General features: G+C 39.4%; 1 protein-coding gene across 1 annotated transcript in view; it reads right to left on the bottom strand.

The window, feature by feature from the left end:
* The window catches only part of LOC146706251 (zinc finger SWIM domain-containing protein 6-like), a 51,392-nt gene that overhangs the window by 19,342 nt on the left and 15,155 nt on the right, over window positions 1-16,895 (bottom strand). Inside the window, exons 2-4 of the mRNA XM_085464349.1 lie at window positions 2,410-2,766; window positions 1,124-1,272; window positions 676-826 (exon numbers count right to left, since the gene is read on the bottom strand). Of these exons, the coding sequence (XP_085320475.1) occupies window positions 676-826; window positions 1,124-1,272; window positions 2,410-2,766 (657 nt within the window). The remainder of the gene's footprint in view (window positions 1-675; window positions 827-1,123; window positions 1,273-2,409; window positions 2,767-16,895) is intronic.

Raw genomic sequence — 16,895 nt, 5'->3', positions numbered from 1 at the left:
CAAAAGGAACAGTCACCATCTGGGACAAGCGATTAGAATCAGCCATAGACAGTATATAAAAGATGGGCGAATCCTGATGTCACCTATTAGCAAACTCCTGTTATGAGGCCTCAAATGGACCATCACATCAGTCTTGATTCGATTTGTTTTTTGTATTTTTGTTTGTTTGGTTTTTTTAAACAGGATGTCACTTGTTTTATCCGGGAGCATAATTTACAAAATTCATATGACACTGTATTCAATAAGATGTAAAACTACCGATTGAGATAATAAACTTATCAGGAAAGTGTTTACTGAGGTCATAGAGTAGGGGAGACAAAGAGTTATTTTTCTATAGACTTCTACATAGCAAGAGTTCTTTTTGCAAACAGTGGAGTTTCCCCCTGCTAGAGAACAGGAAAAAAAAATCAGGTAAATAAGCTTATTGCTCACATAAACGTATAAAAACTAGCGGTGGATGAATGCAAAGGATTTCACATTCTTTATCTTGCAAGATTTTGAATCTCAGAATTTCAAAATGTATTTCTGTAATAAATGGTAATAAACAATAGGACATCTAAGGGTTAAGAGAATCATAAGAAAAAGACAGCTGGTTGAACTGCACTGTAGCCGCTCACATACTAAAGCTGCCACAAATTGGTTGAAATTCTGTTTGTGTGCCTGTTATCACTGTACCTAGTTCGTCCCACAGCTGCCTGTACTTGTCAGTCATGGCCGTCCCCTGTTGCCTCCACAGCGCCAATCTAGGGTCACCCATGAACTGCTCTGTGATCAGTGTTAACATGCGAGCTCCATTGGAGTCCCTCATCTTCAGCATCTCTCTCACCTGCAGAGACAACGTCACTGTGAGTAAACGGTATATATCACTTTTATTTAATCAGATAATAGGATCAAAATCAAGGTGACAGTTCTGGATTATTTTAATTTCACCAAAGAAATAAAACACTTTTAATGTAAATGATAAAAGACCAAGCATGGATCATTCTGGTACCCCTTAAGGTATTAAATTTGGAAGGTGTTTTGACTATCAGTGCAAATAGCTTGTAGAGTATCAGAATAAATATACATAAAATCAACAAAATCACCGTACATATAAGACATGATGTGATTAGTGGGTCAGTACCTTGCTGAACAGTAAGTTGAGCTGCTTTCCTGAGCCATGGTACCCGCCCTGGGAGAGAAAGAGCTTGACCTGTTCCTGGACTTGCTCCTCATCCAGATGCCAACAGTTCTCGTCATCTACACTTGCCCCCGCTGTCGGATCAGGAGCTCCTGCAGTGAATGAAAATGAATAAGTCAGTAACTCTTAACAACAACTAGATGTCCTCATAAAAAACTGATTTGATGCAGTGCAAAACAGTATGTAATGTGAAAGCATCAAAAGCACAAGTACTTATATATTCGTATGTCCATTAATGCATATGGTCTTATTATTTTAAACAATGATTAAACAACTTGCGCTGATTTCCAAACAAGTGTCTTTTCAGGGAAGAGCACAAAATGAATATGGCACCATCAGCATATCTACTAGTTTACTTTTTGCATTAAAGCATTAGTGCTGTGCAAGCTTAAATGCTGATCAATAGTGAAAATAATGCAAAATCTGCAACAATAAGCATTCTACATGAGCAAAGAGTGCATCCTTCATTTCTAACGCTTAACACCCAACTCCAGGGAATATATAATCCATAAGGTTTATGCTAAATATGTTCCACTATAAGTACACACTTAGTCATCCTTATATTCTGATAACCAGTTATTTAAATCATAATTTAAACATTCATATACTGTATTGTAAAATACTTAAAAGATTTAATTTGTCAACCTGGGATTCAGAAAGTTAAAATGGACAATTTCGCGATGTTCTGACATTTTAAGGGTAAAATGATTCATCAGTACGGGCAACAGTTTCAGCAGCAAAATTAAAATCATAGTTAGCTGCAGCACTACTTTAGATTTGTTCTGCTCAGTACAACAATCTACATAAGACCATTAATACTAAAGTAATTCAGAAACACACAGGTACATTTTCAGGCAGATAATTTGTTCAAGAAGGTAATTTTCAGTTTAATTTTAAGATACTAAAGCTACATATACAAGAGATGCTTTTTAGCATAAGATAATGTATTCAGGCAGACGTTTGCTCAAATATATATGAAATGGGGACTTATGTGTCACAATGTATCACAAATACACACAAAGAAAGTCTCCTTCTTGTATGCTGTAGTACAGGTGCACTTACATACACAGTACATATGGAGATGACAACTGGAAATCCACTGATGGAAGATGAAGAAAATCTAATCTAATCCAGGTACATGGATTTATTTGTGTCTGTTTCTGTGTTTATGGACAGCCTGGTCTTTGTCTAAAATCACAAACCACCCTTAAAGCAGTGGCTCCACTCACCGTGGACCTGGTTGATCTCTGAGTTCTGTGACAGTATTTCATCTGCCAGCTTCTGTGCTGTCGGCAGCACATCTGTGTGATGCACTGTGATAAGGTACTGAACAAACTTCTGCAGTTGATCTCTGTTCATTTGGAATAGAGTCTCTGAGATGGGCAGGCGCAGTTTGACCTGCTCTGGCTTCCGTACTCGGTACAGTGAGAGTGCCACAACGTGGGCACAGTAAAAAATGTCCTTGTTGCCGCAGCTGCATGTCACTGCTGTGATTTTGCAGCGGTCGAAGCTGACGCTCACATTGCAGACTAGCTCTGGCTCAGAGGGTGTAGCGGGTTCCCTTACTGTGCCACTGAGGTGAAAACCTGCAAAGAGACAGAAATGACCATTAGAAATTAATCGCACCATGTATTTTCATGTACATAATTTCACCATGTACATAATCACAAACCACGGCTTAAAATTAAAATAAGATATACTTTGTTTATTTATAATTTCCAACAAACCTGCATCCAGCATAGAACTCAAACCCACAATTTTGAGATTAAAAGTCTCATGCAATATCTACTGAGCTACCGAGGATCTGTGCTGGGTCCTTAACTGTTTACACTCAAAATATTCTTTTTCTTTCTTTTTTTTTTTAAGGAAAAGGCCAGTTGCCCTTACAATATAAGGTACCTTAAGACAAATATGTGTTCTAGGACTTTTTAAATAAAACTTAAAGTGAATTGAAGCTTATTGTTGTTATAATTGTATCCAATACAATAATATCATATAATATATGTTTGGTAACATATTACACTATATAATATAATGTAACTACTTTTGGGATTAAGGAGCTAGTGAGAGTACTCCAAAACAGTCAGTTAAACAATGAGCTGCCAGATTATGGTAATAATTCACTACAAATGTATCCCTTCATACAACTATTTTTATCTTTGGATGTTGTTCAGAATGATCCTATTCTCGTTCTTTGGTTCTACCTTAATTTCACGTGATCGACAAAGTGCTGCCCAGGTGAAAAAAATGGACACAAAAAAGGTAAAGGGCACGACTGAGTGCAAAGACCAAAATTTTCTCATTTCCTTTTCATTTCCTTTCCACAACACCTTCAGTGTTTACCTTATCCTCACCAGCACTTCAGCAAAGACAGGATCGTTCACAGGCACTGAGAACTGTTATTGTATTGTGAACCTATGGCCCTCTCATGGCCAAAATGTACAGGCCTCTGTGTGTTTGGGAAAAAAAGAATTTAAAAAAACGTATTTTAATGTGAATGTGACCTTGAATTTACTCTTCCTAGCTTAGGGGTTTTGACAGGGAAAAAACATAAATAAAAGCCAAATGTGACAAATACAGATTCAAAAGAACAGCAACACCACGTGGGAGTGAGGTTTAAATATGTGTTGAGTTTTGAGAGCCATAACAGATGGACATGTTTTGGCAGAATATGACAATGCAACAAGTACTTTATGGGTAAAATTCTTCTGTAATTAGAATAAATGGGCAATCTGACTGAGTTAGTGGGTTATCAGTTGATGACAGATGGTTTCATAAACTCAGCCAGAGCTAAACTGATATAAACAATTTCATTTAGTCTGTACTGTTTTAATCTTACTACAGGGAGCACATGCATAGCTCATTTTACGATACACAGGCAGAACAGTGGCTTATTTAGACCTCGAATCGCAGGAGCATGATGTACGTCTTGCATCATGTTGTCATTCAAACTGAAAATCATGTAACGTGGCCAACAGGGAGGCTGATAAGCCTCCATGCCAGACAGTGACAGATGACAGACAGCATTATTAGATGGTCGCTTGAGCCAAAGAAAATGGGAAATGCATTAAAGAGCCAACCTTCTGTCAGATGCTGTCTATGTAATCGTTTGAAAGCAGACAGAAAGAGATTTAAATCATATCTCTTTAGAAATGAGATGTCTTTAGAAAGTGATGTTAAGATATTCAACCAAGACTAACACACACACACACACACACACACACACACACACACACACACACACACACACACACACACACACACACACACTTACTTATATTCCTTATTATAACTGTATCTGTATGATATCCGGTCATCTCAGGCATACATCTCTGGCTGTGAGGACTGAAGCCCCACGTATGAACTTTCTGTTTGTCAAAAGCAGTCAGTCAGTCAGAACAAAGTTGGCTTTAAGATAGAGGGAATGGAGCTAAAACAGCTTCTTTTTTTCCAGACAGAGGATGAACTAATGGGATACACGAGGGAGGAGATCAAGATTATTTCAACTGTGAGTCAGCAATAGAGTCCAAGAATAAAAATAGTGAACTGGAAACTAGCATTATAAGTCTGCTTTAAGCATATTAAAGAGATTCCAATACACTTTCTGTACAGTCAGCAATCATTTAGCTTGTGCAAAGGCTGCATGAGTTGAAAAAGAGCAAGACCAGATGCTAGCTAACTTTAGCTAACATTAGCTATCAGCTTCTGGTCTTTTCAGGCCAAGTAATGACACACCAACAAAACCCGAGTACAGTAAGTGAGCACGAGTGTTCTACTCCCTGCAAGTTCACTTTTTCTCACCAAATCTCATAGTACAAATTTGTTTACTGTTAAATAAACGCAAAAATGTTTTCAAAGCCTTCCTATATCGAATAACATCATAAATGTAAAATCTGTGGCTCAACTTCTTTGAAACCAGAGATCAAACTAAAAAGAAGAGAGATCAAGAGAGGCGCGAGTGTTTTTATGGACAGCACTAAATCTGTGTCACAGCTATGAGTATTTGCAGCAATATCGCTATGACGCACGTGGTCACATATTTATAGCTATTAATGTTAGTGCTGAATGCAACTTCTGCAGTTGCAACATCAAAATCGGATGTTCCCTTGCTCGGTAAAAGAAGCGAACAAGAGTAGGTGTTTGTCTGCAGATGTGATGGTGCTTTGTGAGAAAAAACAAAAGAGGCGGAAGGACTACAAGACAATATCTGAGAGTGAAACTTGTATAGAAATAGAAAAGAAAAAAACTAAGGTGTTTCAGTTCTTTCTGCTTTTCCAGTTGAGCAGACACTCAGTCAACCACACAACCACCAGTCCACATCCTGTCTTTTTTTTTTTTTTTTTTTTTAAATACAGACACACACATACACAACACACACACACGAGATGAAATGTGTGGTGCTCTCCGTTACGCTGCCCTGCCCCAGTCATGCCTGGCCTACAGCTGAACCACTGACGTAACAGAAAGAGAGTGACTCGAGAGGAGGGAGGAGGCCACCACTGTGCTGCTGGAAAAATCGGTATGCCCTCAGCTGAGTGTGTCAGTGAGCACATGCAGGAGTTGCTTGGCGGCGAGCCAAAGCCCTGAGCTCAGCATTCTGTAATGCACTTCCTCGCTCTCTCTGTCTGCTCTTCACAGCTTGCATAATACAGCTCTGTACACCACATAGCAACCATACTTAACTCCTTCCCTCCCAACACATCAGGAAACTAGTCTGGAGCATTTTAAGAACTAAAGCTGGAGATGTGATGCAGTAGAAATGCAAAGACGTTTTTTATATTTATGTTACCTATACTTCCATTTAGGGGGGTGATAGTTACATGGGTAATTGTTACTGTTGTGCTACTTTATTCCACTTTGACCACTAGAGAAGTGATTGTTACATTTACCCCTAATTCTGCGCTGCTAAATATAAGAGCTCTCCATGAATGAAATCTCAAGGACTGCTATTGGTCTTTGGGGCACTTTGGGAACCCTGGAACTAATGCATACTACCGGTTTGTTTTCTAAGTAATGATACTGCAGTTCACCAGTGTCGAGGTGTAATTTCAAGGTATGGAGGTCTTCTACTGTACAAGTACCTAACAACCCTGGAATCCACCACTGGTTCTTCTTGAGATTGCTTGGTTGATGAAACTGGTTGCAACTCTTTGCAAGAGAGGTCACAAACAGAGTCAACCACTATTCATTTCCTCACAGTTTTAAGTTGCACCAAGGTCGGTGCGTAAGATGTCAATTTATCTGCAAATGGTCACCAACTACTTGCTAAGTGTTAGTGAAATAAACACTAACCAGAAAGAGAGCGTATTTATCCTTAAAGTAAAAGCTGCTTCTTTGGAAGCGTTGGTTTCAACAATAAGACAAAACGTTTACTTTGAAGTTCTCCGATTCTGGTTTGCGACACGCTTTTTCAAGTTTCACTATAACTCAGTGGTTAGTTAGTGACTGTTTGCATACATGTAGGCATCTTCTATGAAAACTACAGGCAAACACCACAATCTGCTGGTCCAGCACCCCCTGTGCAACTAATTTCACCCAGCGACAGCGAGGAATCTCCTGCAACCACTCGCCAACCAATCAGGAACAAATTTTATTTCTCTAGTGAAATTTGGTTTCTAGGGGGTCACTAACCAGCATCTAGCCTTATGTGAGTGAGGCCTCTGGGGCTTTGTTTCAGGAAGACGATCAAAAGAGCTTGACATTATATTAGAAAAAAAAAGGATGACCCAATTAATAAAAGTGTTGAGGTAGACCTTTCTGTCTGAAATCCAGCAAAGATTAAACAGCTTAATCTAATTGTTTTAGAACAATTAGGGAAAAATAATATTTAATACTATATTTGCATTTTATTTTGTAACATTTATGTGCAGAAAGAACCAAAAGCAGGACCAAATAATAAAATAGTGGGAGGCTATTAGCATTATCTGCAATGTACATTCCGCACATAATGCTGGTTTAGTTTTCAATACCAAGCCAACCTCTTTTAGCAAGTACATACTGCATACGTGCTTGTCATATTAGTGAAGATGCTTTCTTTATTTGTTTTCGTGCATCTGAATATGCCTCAGTGCATTAAGGGCCATTGTACATGCTGTTTAAAAAGAAACTTGCTTTTAAAAGAAAATTGCTTCTTCAGATATAAAGAGAGCTGCAGATACCCTGAATACACTCGCTTGCAAAATTGAGGTTTAACACTTCACTCCCAGTTAAGCCGTCTCTATAGGATTCACTGAATCCTATAGCGACGGCTTATATAGAGGAGGAAGGGGGCTGTGGTTGAAAACAGGCATAGGATGTTAGCCTGTGAAACAGCAGTAGCTCAGCTCCATGTAGAGTTCAGCCTCAGAAGGTGTTTGTGCCAGCAACTGTGAGCTTTGTTGCACACTGAAATTGTGGCTGTAAGGGGTAAGTCACCGCAGTGTGGCCAAGCATTTCAGCTAAGGTGGTATCTTGACTTTATCAGTGTGTGCATTGTGTGTTGGTTCTGGTGACAATGGGGAACCTAATCCCTCACCCATAGATACCGAGGTGCCTCTGGGGCTGTAGGAAGGAACAGTAAACAACCAATCGATAGTCACAGTGGACTCATCACCATCTGTCTTTAATTACTGGTTTTAGATCAGCTTGCACTTTCAGGGCTTTATGGTATAGCCACTAATCCTAATCGATTTTTGTGATAAATTATTTCTAGCAGTTGATTGGATCAACAAATTTTTCAAACAAATTCATGATTTCATCTTTTTTTTCTTGCGAGACATAACAAAACTGTTAAGGCTAATGAATGGGATGTTGTGTTATTATGCAATTTCCTTGCATTATGAGTGAAAGCCAGTCTGATCTTTTTTCTTACACTTAAGAACTTGCACTACAGCACTTATTAACAAGCGCTATGGTGCAATACCATCACAATACCATTTCTTTTTCATGTTTTCCATATGAATCATAAACAGGTGTGGGTGATGGCTTTTTACTGGTTAACGTAATCCTTATGCTCCACTGCTACAGAACTGGAGATTTAAAACTACTCATAGTTTGAACATTGGCTTAATCGGCAAGCTACATAACTCAAGCTAAAACAGTTGTAGACAACAAAATCATTAATTGCAGAATTCAAATTAGAGGCATTTTTTATCTTCCTTTTTAATTTTTTAATATACACTTCCCACCTGTCAATAGCAGTAGCTGTCAGCGATATGTTTATGGTTTATCCCCCTAGACTCATTCTAGTGAATTTAGTATCTCAGGAGAAACTTGAAAAAAATGTATTTAAAGATGAACTTGTTTCAGATTGAATTATATGTTAAATACACCACAATATCACACTATAGGTGACAAGACCAAAGGTCAACAATGCTGAGACATAATATTGTGAAAAAACTATTTTCTGGACTGAAGGGAAAAGAAATACAATCTATGTTAATTCTAGTTCTTATTTTAATGCAAAGTTAGTATTTAATATGTTACTGTACATGAAAGAGCCACTGTTAATAAGGTCTTCTTCTTTTCTTTTAACAGCTTGATGGTGGTGGCAACCATTAAAGGGAACTCCATAATCAACATTCTTTGTCAAATTTTTTCAGTAAACTTCCTCTACACATGCCTGAAACCTGAGCTATCCCTCTTATAATACTCATACATACTCATACTACATACCCATTTCAACCCTTGCCTCGCCTAGCACTCCCAAATCCTTCTCTCCATCATAACAAACATCTCTTTCCCTTTACCACCACAGCCCTTACATTTGAAGTCCTTTTCCTTCTCTTTAACGGTCTTTGAACATGCCTTTCCCCCTTGTCCTCTTCATTAGTCTGTGGCCAATAGGAGCACAGTTTCCACTGGCACCCCATTGGCCAACAAAACTGGAGGCAGAGGTTGTAAGCCCAGGCCTAGACAATCCGGTATGGAAATCTCATTCTTGATGATTCATGTTTTTAATTTGGCAAAATCTTTATGCCAGGAGGCCTTCTTGAAACAATCCTCCCCACTAAGACTGGCTGTGTCACTAAGAGTACACTGCCCCCACCCCCTGTGACTGGGTTGGCCACTGTCAATAAGTTAACCTGCTAGAAAAAGGGGCTTGAAAGGAGCTGATGGAGGCAAACCTGAAATAAGGTCAATGAGGATTTGAGTTAACTAGGTCAATCTGTGTTCCTCTTAAGTGAACACCAAAAGCTCCTTCCTCACACCGTGAACCTCACACGCTAGCCGATAAATGTCATACCTGGTGCCAGTTCTCACAGCCCTACAGTGACTAAAAGTAATTAGTAAAAGTAAGTAAAAGTAAAAACAAGACTATAGCCAAAGACAGTGATCTCCTTCCTTGTATCCAATGTCCTGCTTTTGAAACAGAACTCTAGAAATAGCAAACTGCGATGAAATACTACACAGCTGAATGAGTCCTCCTCTGACTGAGCAGACAGAAATTCCTCAGCACTCTCAGAAAAACAAGAGGCCACCTTCACCATGCATGAGAAACTGCATACGGTCTCATCACTCCGAAAAAATAAAAATAAAAATTAGAAAACAACCCAAAAACAACAACTCCAGCAAACACCATGGAAGCCCATTTCACCATGCAATAAAAAGAGGCTGATATTTGAGTTTAACTGCTGCGATTCAGGCTCCAATGAGGCCTGTCTGGCCTGTAGCAAGGATGGGGAAAAAACTCTTATGGTTTTGAAAGAACCACTGCAGTTGGAATTACTTAATCTGGCAGTGAAAGGATAGAGAGACCAGCCTTTTAACAGCGACATACCACTCTAATAGCAGCGGCAGCAGATGAATCGATTAAGAACATAACTATCAAAGCACTTAGAGATGCTGCACTCCTTACTGCCTTCATGTAATGCAATTTGAGGACTATGAGAGCAGGTGTCACACATAGCAGTCAAGCATTTTTCCAAGTCTTGAATTGCAAAAGACTATATTATTATTTTGATTAGAGTGTAAATGATTTCTCTATTATTAAATTAATTGTTTGGACTTTAAAAGATCCAAACACTGAAAAAAAGATACATATTGATATCTAGAATAACTGCAGAATATTGTTTTTTGTAGATTAAAATCTTTTCAAATCTGATAAATCAAGCACAGTGTTACTTCAGACCAGACTTAGCAAAGATCCACGAAAATCCTGAGATCAGTAGATCCAATATCGGGTCCCATCAGCTGATACTCTTCTACTTAGCAAACTCACTATCTTAAATAGAGCGTGCTACTTAAGCTGTTTCAGCCTGTCCGTATTTGTTATGCTTCTACAAGCCACTTTGCAGCCGATATGTACAGGGTGGGCCATTTATATGGATACTCCGTAATAACATGGGAATGGTTGGTGATATTAAAGTCCTGTTTGTGGCACATTAGTATATGTGAGGGGGCAAACTCCTCAAGATGGGTGGTGACCATGGTGGCCATTTAGAAGTCGGCCATCTTGGATACAACTTTTGTTTTTTTTCAATAGGAAGAGGGCCATGTGACACATCAAACTTATTGGTAATGTCACAAGAAAAACAATGGTGTGCTTGGTTTCAACGTAACTTTATTCTTTCATGAGTTATTTACAAGTTTCTCTTTGTTCACAGCCATTGACATGTCGAAGAGGTTAACACGTGAGGAGCAGATCGAAATTGTGTTGATATCTGGTGAACGCAGTAACCGGGTCATTGCAGCAGATTTCAATGCAAGACACCCTACGAGACCACCCATCTCCCATGCTACAGTTAGCAAACTGCTTGCTAAGTTTTGTGAAACTGGTTCAGTGTTGGATTTGCCAAAATGTGGACGCAAGAAAACTGTCACTAATGAAGAAACATCAGTGGCTGTCCTCGCTTCAGTCAGCAAGAGCCCACAGCGTAGCAAGAGCCCACAGCGTAGCATGAGCCCACAGCGCAGCACTCGCCACATGTCACTGGAGAGTGGCATTAGTCGAACATCCCTTCGGCGGATATTAGGTACTCACAAATGGCACCCTTACAAAACTCCAGCTACTGCAGCATCTCAACGAGGATGACCCAGATCGGCGCACAAAATTTGCAGAATGAGCAAAACAAAAATTGGAACAGGGCCCTCAGTTCACACAGAAGATTTTGTTCAGTGATGAGGCAAACTTTTATGTGAATGGTGAAGTTAACCAACAAAACCACCGCTATTGGTCTGACACTAACCCACATTGGATGGATCCCTCCAAGACTGTTAGAACAACAAAAGTGATGGTTTGGTGTGGTATATGGGGTACAACGATAGTGGGTCCATTCTTCATCAATGGAAACCTCAAGGTTACTGGATATTTGAAATTGCGACATGATTATGTGTTTCCCTCTTTGTGCACTGAAGCTGGCACGTTTCCTGAGTTTTTCCAGCAAGATGGTGCACCACCACATTATGGGTGCCAAGTCCGAGCATTCCTAGATGAACAGTTTCCTGGAAAGTGGATTGGTCGCTGTGGGCCAGTTGAATGGCCCCAAGGTCTCCCGATCTGACCCCCTTAGACTTTTATCTTTGGGGTCATCTGAAGGCAATTGTCTATGGTGTGAAGATACGAGATGTGCAGCACCTGAAACTACGGACACTGGATGCCTGTGCTGGCATTTCTATTTGTGCTGGCATTTTTCATTTGTATCTATCAGTGTGTGAAGAGTGGGAGAAGAGGGTTGCATTGACAATCCAACACAATGGGCAAACCATTGAACACATTTTATAAGTGGTCAGAAACTTGTCAATAACTCATGAAAGAATAAAGTTATGTTGAAACCAAGCACACCATTGTTTTTCTTGTGACATTACCAATCCGGTTGTTCAGTGATGACGCGACGAATCCTACTTCCGGGTCTAAAGTAGTCTGCGTTTAATATGGCTTTTGTGTTGTTAACATGTTTAATGTTATGTATTTTCTTCTATTTGATCTCAAAAAGCTCCTAAAACAGTCAGTGATCACTGTTGACCTCCCTTTATTACCGCTAATCATTTATTTAAGGTCAGTTTTTAAAACCTTAGGATGTAACTACAGCCCAGCCCATGCAGCAGTATATGAATGACTAACCTCGTATTGTGGATGGATTATCTCAGTTGTTCTCCTGGCTGAAGTTTGGTCCTTTTACAGCATCCTGCCATGCGATTACATTTGTTCCTGACCACCGAGAACACTCACGTTAACTTTTATCGAGTGGAAAAAAAGTTAGCTTGTTTATATTATGCTAACATAGCTGTGTCGCTAGCGGTCACGTAGCACATCATTATATACCAGCTAGCCCAACTTCAGTAACCCTACAAACGTCACTGCTGTTTAGTTTTCTGTCTTCATTTATGCTGGAAGTGATAACAGAGCTGTACGTTTTAATTTGTTTCCAAAACCCGGCAGTCAGGACATGCTATATTGTATTTAGATAGAAGCTAGCGAGCTAACTCCCTGCTAACTTCTAACTCCGTTAAATGTCATAAATTCTGTTTTCATGGATGCCTGGATGTTAAACTCAATTGTTACACCTGGTAGAGCAGAACGCTGATCATTTTATTAAAGATGAAAGACTTTAGACAGTTTTTCAACTCTCAGTAATGCCATAGTGATCGTTTGATATATGGACCTGCAGTGGAGTTTAGACCCAGACACGGCTAGTGACGTCAGACTGAACAACCGGATAAGTTTGATGTGTCACATGGCCCTCTTCCTATTGAAAAAACAAAAGTTGTATCCAAGATGGCCGACTTCTAAATGGCCACCATGGTCACCACCCATCTTGAGGAGTTTGCCCCCTCACATATACTAATGTGCCACAAACAGGACTTTAATATCACCAACCATTCCCATGTTATTACGGTGTATCCATATAAATGGCCCACCCTGTTTTACCACTTTGTCACATGTGAATTGACAGCACCCTTTCTTCTCAGTGAAACTTGCTTCTCTGTAAAGAAAAGTTTAATTCAGGGCCAACCCATTTTGCGTTGGCCCTGAATTAAACTGTTGTATATATTACACAACATCTCAACTTACCCGCAGTCATTAATCCTGACACCATCACTACCCTTATCCTTTATTTTAAACAAAATGACCTTTGATCGATGTTACAAACTAAAAATATTACCATGTAGTTATAGTTAATAATCCAAAGGTTCCTAGGTTTCCTTCAAATAGTGATTTTTCAAGGCCTACTTCTAGCCAATCAACTCGTAATGAGTACCTCTACTTTTGATACTCGAAGCTGATTTTCCTGATAATGCTACAAGTTAAATCTTAAACAGTGTTAAATCAATTCGATTAGTTCTGGTGTTTGTTTATTTTAGAGACTCTTCTTACACAGTATAAATGTCTAAAGTCACACAGAGTACAGGGCACATGGTGCTGTGAGTTGAAAATACTTCAGAAAACAACCTCCAGTGTTTCACTCCCTGATTAAACTAGCTCCTCCATGGAGGATCATGGACAGACAAACATACAGTTTCTCCAGCATTTTAAAAGTAAGTGTGCCTCTGCTAAGATGAAAAATAATGGCCATGAGAGGTTTGAAAACAAGCTTCTAAAGGGACAGAAGAGGATCTTTGCCTCTCCATCTTTCCCCATTTAAAAGCATTTGTTTGAGTGGTGTCTGTTCCCGATGTGCTCTGCAAAAGTCATTTGTTTAGCCTCTGAGGACCATCAGCAAGGCAGCCAGAGCTTCTTCTCTCCAAATCCATTTGTTCCCACCCCTGAGATACTGCACGGTCTCCACAGAGATCCTTGCAGAGCAGCGTTGCTGCCACTAATGAGCTCAGGAATCCCATAAAGACATAAATAAAATCAAATGCAAGCTTTTAGTGTTTGCTTACATGTTGATCTGATTGTAGCTGATCAAATCTTGTTTTCCAAGATGTGATTAGTGAATATTATGTGAACCGTGTACCTGAGAGGACTTGTTTGACACTTTGGGACACTGAGAGCTGGGAGCTAGATAAGAAGATCAATACTTCTTTTATGTGTGTATGCTAAATATGAAGAAGAAACCAGGGCATGGGTAGCAGAAACTGGATGCAGTTTAACACAAAGTTGGATTTTTAACATGGCATAAGTACAGGATTATTTCCTGTTTTGGACATTTCCTGGCTTATTTCTTTCCGACAAAGTTAACTCTTTCCTAAGTCATCTATAAAATTAGCTATAAGATAAGGATTTTATGCATTTCTGTAACATACAGGTATCTTATAGCTGGTATTGTTCAGCAACGCTAAATTTAAAAAGAAGAAGGTAAAACCTAATGTTGCAATAAACAGCACTGCTCCTACTGTAGGTTAAGTTAAAAACAAAAAGGTCTAAGGTCTAACAAAAAGGTCTCAGAACTGAAGAAGCTTCTCGGATGAGAGGTGAAACGTCTTCAAGCAACTTAAAGAAGTCCAGACGCTTTTCTTTGCAAGCTCCTTTGACTACGATGACCTGGATGACTGAGAACCTTCACAGACATAATGTCTATGAAATGTGTTTTCAGGCTATTTGTTATATTATTTTTTAATGTAGCATGACAGCATCCAGTAAGGCTAGCCATTTACCCCTTGTGTGTTTCATTAACTAGGATCACATTTTTCATCTAACTCTAAAAGCTACTTATATTACAGAATGTTACACTTTCCTTTTAAACATAATAGGGATATTATTATTATCACTATTATTATTAGCCTCCTTTTAGGTTGGCTTCACCGTCTTTGCAGTCTTAATGCCAAGTTAAACTGACATAAAACTGGCAGAAGATCAAATATACATATAGAGATTCAGATGCCACCCCAATACATTAACTGGCCGCAACATATTCATACACATGTGCTGCACTCAAAGGGCTTTACACAACTTGCCTCATTCACCCGTTCATACAAGCACTTTTTGCGATGCTTTTTCTATGTAAGTGCTTTCTGTCTAACATTCACACACATTCATACGCTGACGGGTGCATCGGAGAGCAACTTGGGGTTAGTATCTTGCCCAAGGATATTTGGTATGGAGACAGCAGCAGCCAGGGCTCGAACAACCAGCCTTCCGATTAGCAGATGACCTGCTGTACAGTTACCGAGGAACGCTCAGTCCTCTAAAATATTAACATTGTATCTTTGACCACATGCACCACGACAATGACCAAAAATAACCAAGAAAAAAAGTCAATGTGGAAAGAGGAGGCAGCTCAGACTGAGCGGATAAAGTTAACTTAGAGTTAAGTTGAATATTTTTTTTGCTCCGGTGGGACTGTGCTGGTGCAACTCCAGCTGTTTCTGCATTTTCATTTCTCTTTAATGTCACCATTTTCCTTAACTGTATCAGTACACACCATCTCCTGAGATTATTGTCTCCGTCACTGCAAAAGAAAATAAAGTGGAAAATAAAGGGGGGGGGAAAAGACGACAATACATATACACTACATGTGTAAGCAATGCCTTAGTAATGAAAAAGTGTCTTGTGGAGAGGGGTAGAGAGGGGTAGAAGAATAGCAAGATGAAGCATGAAATTTTAGTGCTCCGTTAAAGTACGAGGCTCAGAAGTATATCTAAAAGTTACAATACTTACATTATTCTTATTTTTCTTACACAGTTGTTAGGAAAGTTGTTACATAGAGGACTCAAATTTGGTTGTGATTGGTTTATTTTGGGGGAAAAATATAGCTCTTTTCCCACGACCTTCAACGGCACTCATGGCGTTCTTCAACCTCAGTTACACAAGCCTAGAGACCTGTCAGGGACCATCTGGTAACCACCAGTCACTGAAAGTTGATGTGAAATCAACTTGCTGGTAACCACAGTTCACCAGTAAAATGTGTGTAATCTGGGACCAGCTGGGAAGTGATTGTTGGTGGTTGCTGGAGGTCGGGGGCTGTTACGAGCATGAAATTGTTCGCAAAGAGATATATGGTGCTGTACCAAAGACCTGCTTGTGACTGTTCTGGTCACTAGCAGGTTACCACAGTCCACAGCCAAATAGAAGACACCTACTTGTTTCCAAACAGTCACAAACTATTCACCAAGCAGTAGTGAAACTGTGACAAGTGTGAAAGTGTGATCCAAACTGGAAATGAAGAACATTAGCCTTCAAATTGAAAGTTGCACCTTTTGAAATGTGCTGGTTGCTGCGACTTTTCAAGTTCCACCGCGGCCCGGAGAGAAATAACCTTTTGATATCAAAAATTAAACTATCATTTTAGTTCCGACCAAAACCTCTTTGCAACCAATTTCCCGTGGCAATAGCCAGCAACCTCCATCAACCACCCACCAAGTGGTTGGGGAATACAAATTTGTCCTAGACGGTTTGATGCTGCCAAGTCGCCAAACGGTGTCCACGCCTGTGTGACTGAGACTGAGGCCTAAGTTGCTGCTTATAAGGTCTTATAAGGACTTCATGAGAGCTAAGAAAATTCATGAGGTGTTCTAGTTTTACGCTGAACAACTTGTCAACAGCCAGTTGTTTGTCAGTTTTGGAAAAATAATAATAATATGCTCCGTTCCACTTTCCTTTGCCCAAACACAAATAAAGAAAATACTTTTTTTTTTTTTTTTAAACCCAAAACACTGGAAACATTGGTTTTTTTATATCCAGGAATTTCCCTGCTGTTGTTAGTACGCTATGATATTGAAACTATCATTACTTCTATTTATAAATAAAGTACTATCACCAGGTGCACCCTATAACCAGCTGAAACATTTAAAACAAATACAGAATTATCCCTCACATTTCCCACTCAAATAAAGCCAAAAAAAGCATTTCAAA

This window comes from Copadichromis virginalis, linkage group LG7 (assembly GCF_057382275.1).
Source record: "Copadichromis virginalis isolate Kocher_CV1m ecotype Utaka linkage group LG7, C_Virginalis_male_GT1.1, whole genome shotgun sequence".
NCBI lineage: Eukaryota > Metazoa > Chordata > Actinopteri > Cichliformes > Cichlidae > Copadichromis > Copadichromis virginalis.
This window is presented reverse-complemented; position numbering and strand designations above follow the sequence as displayed.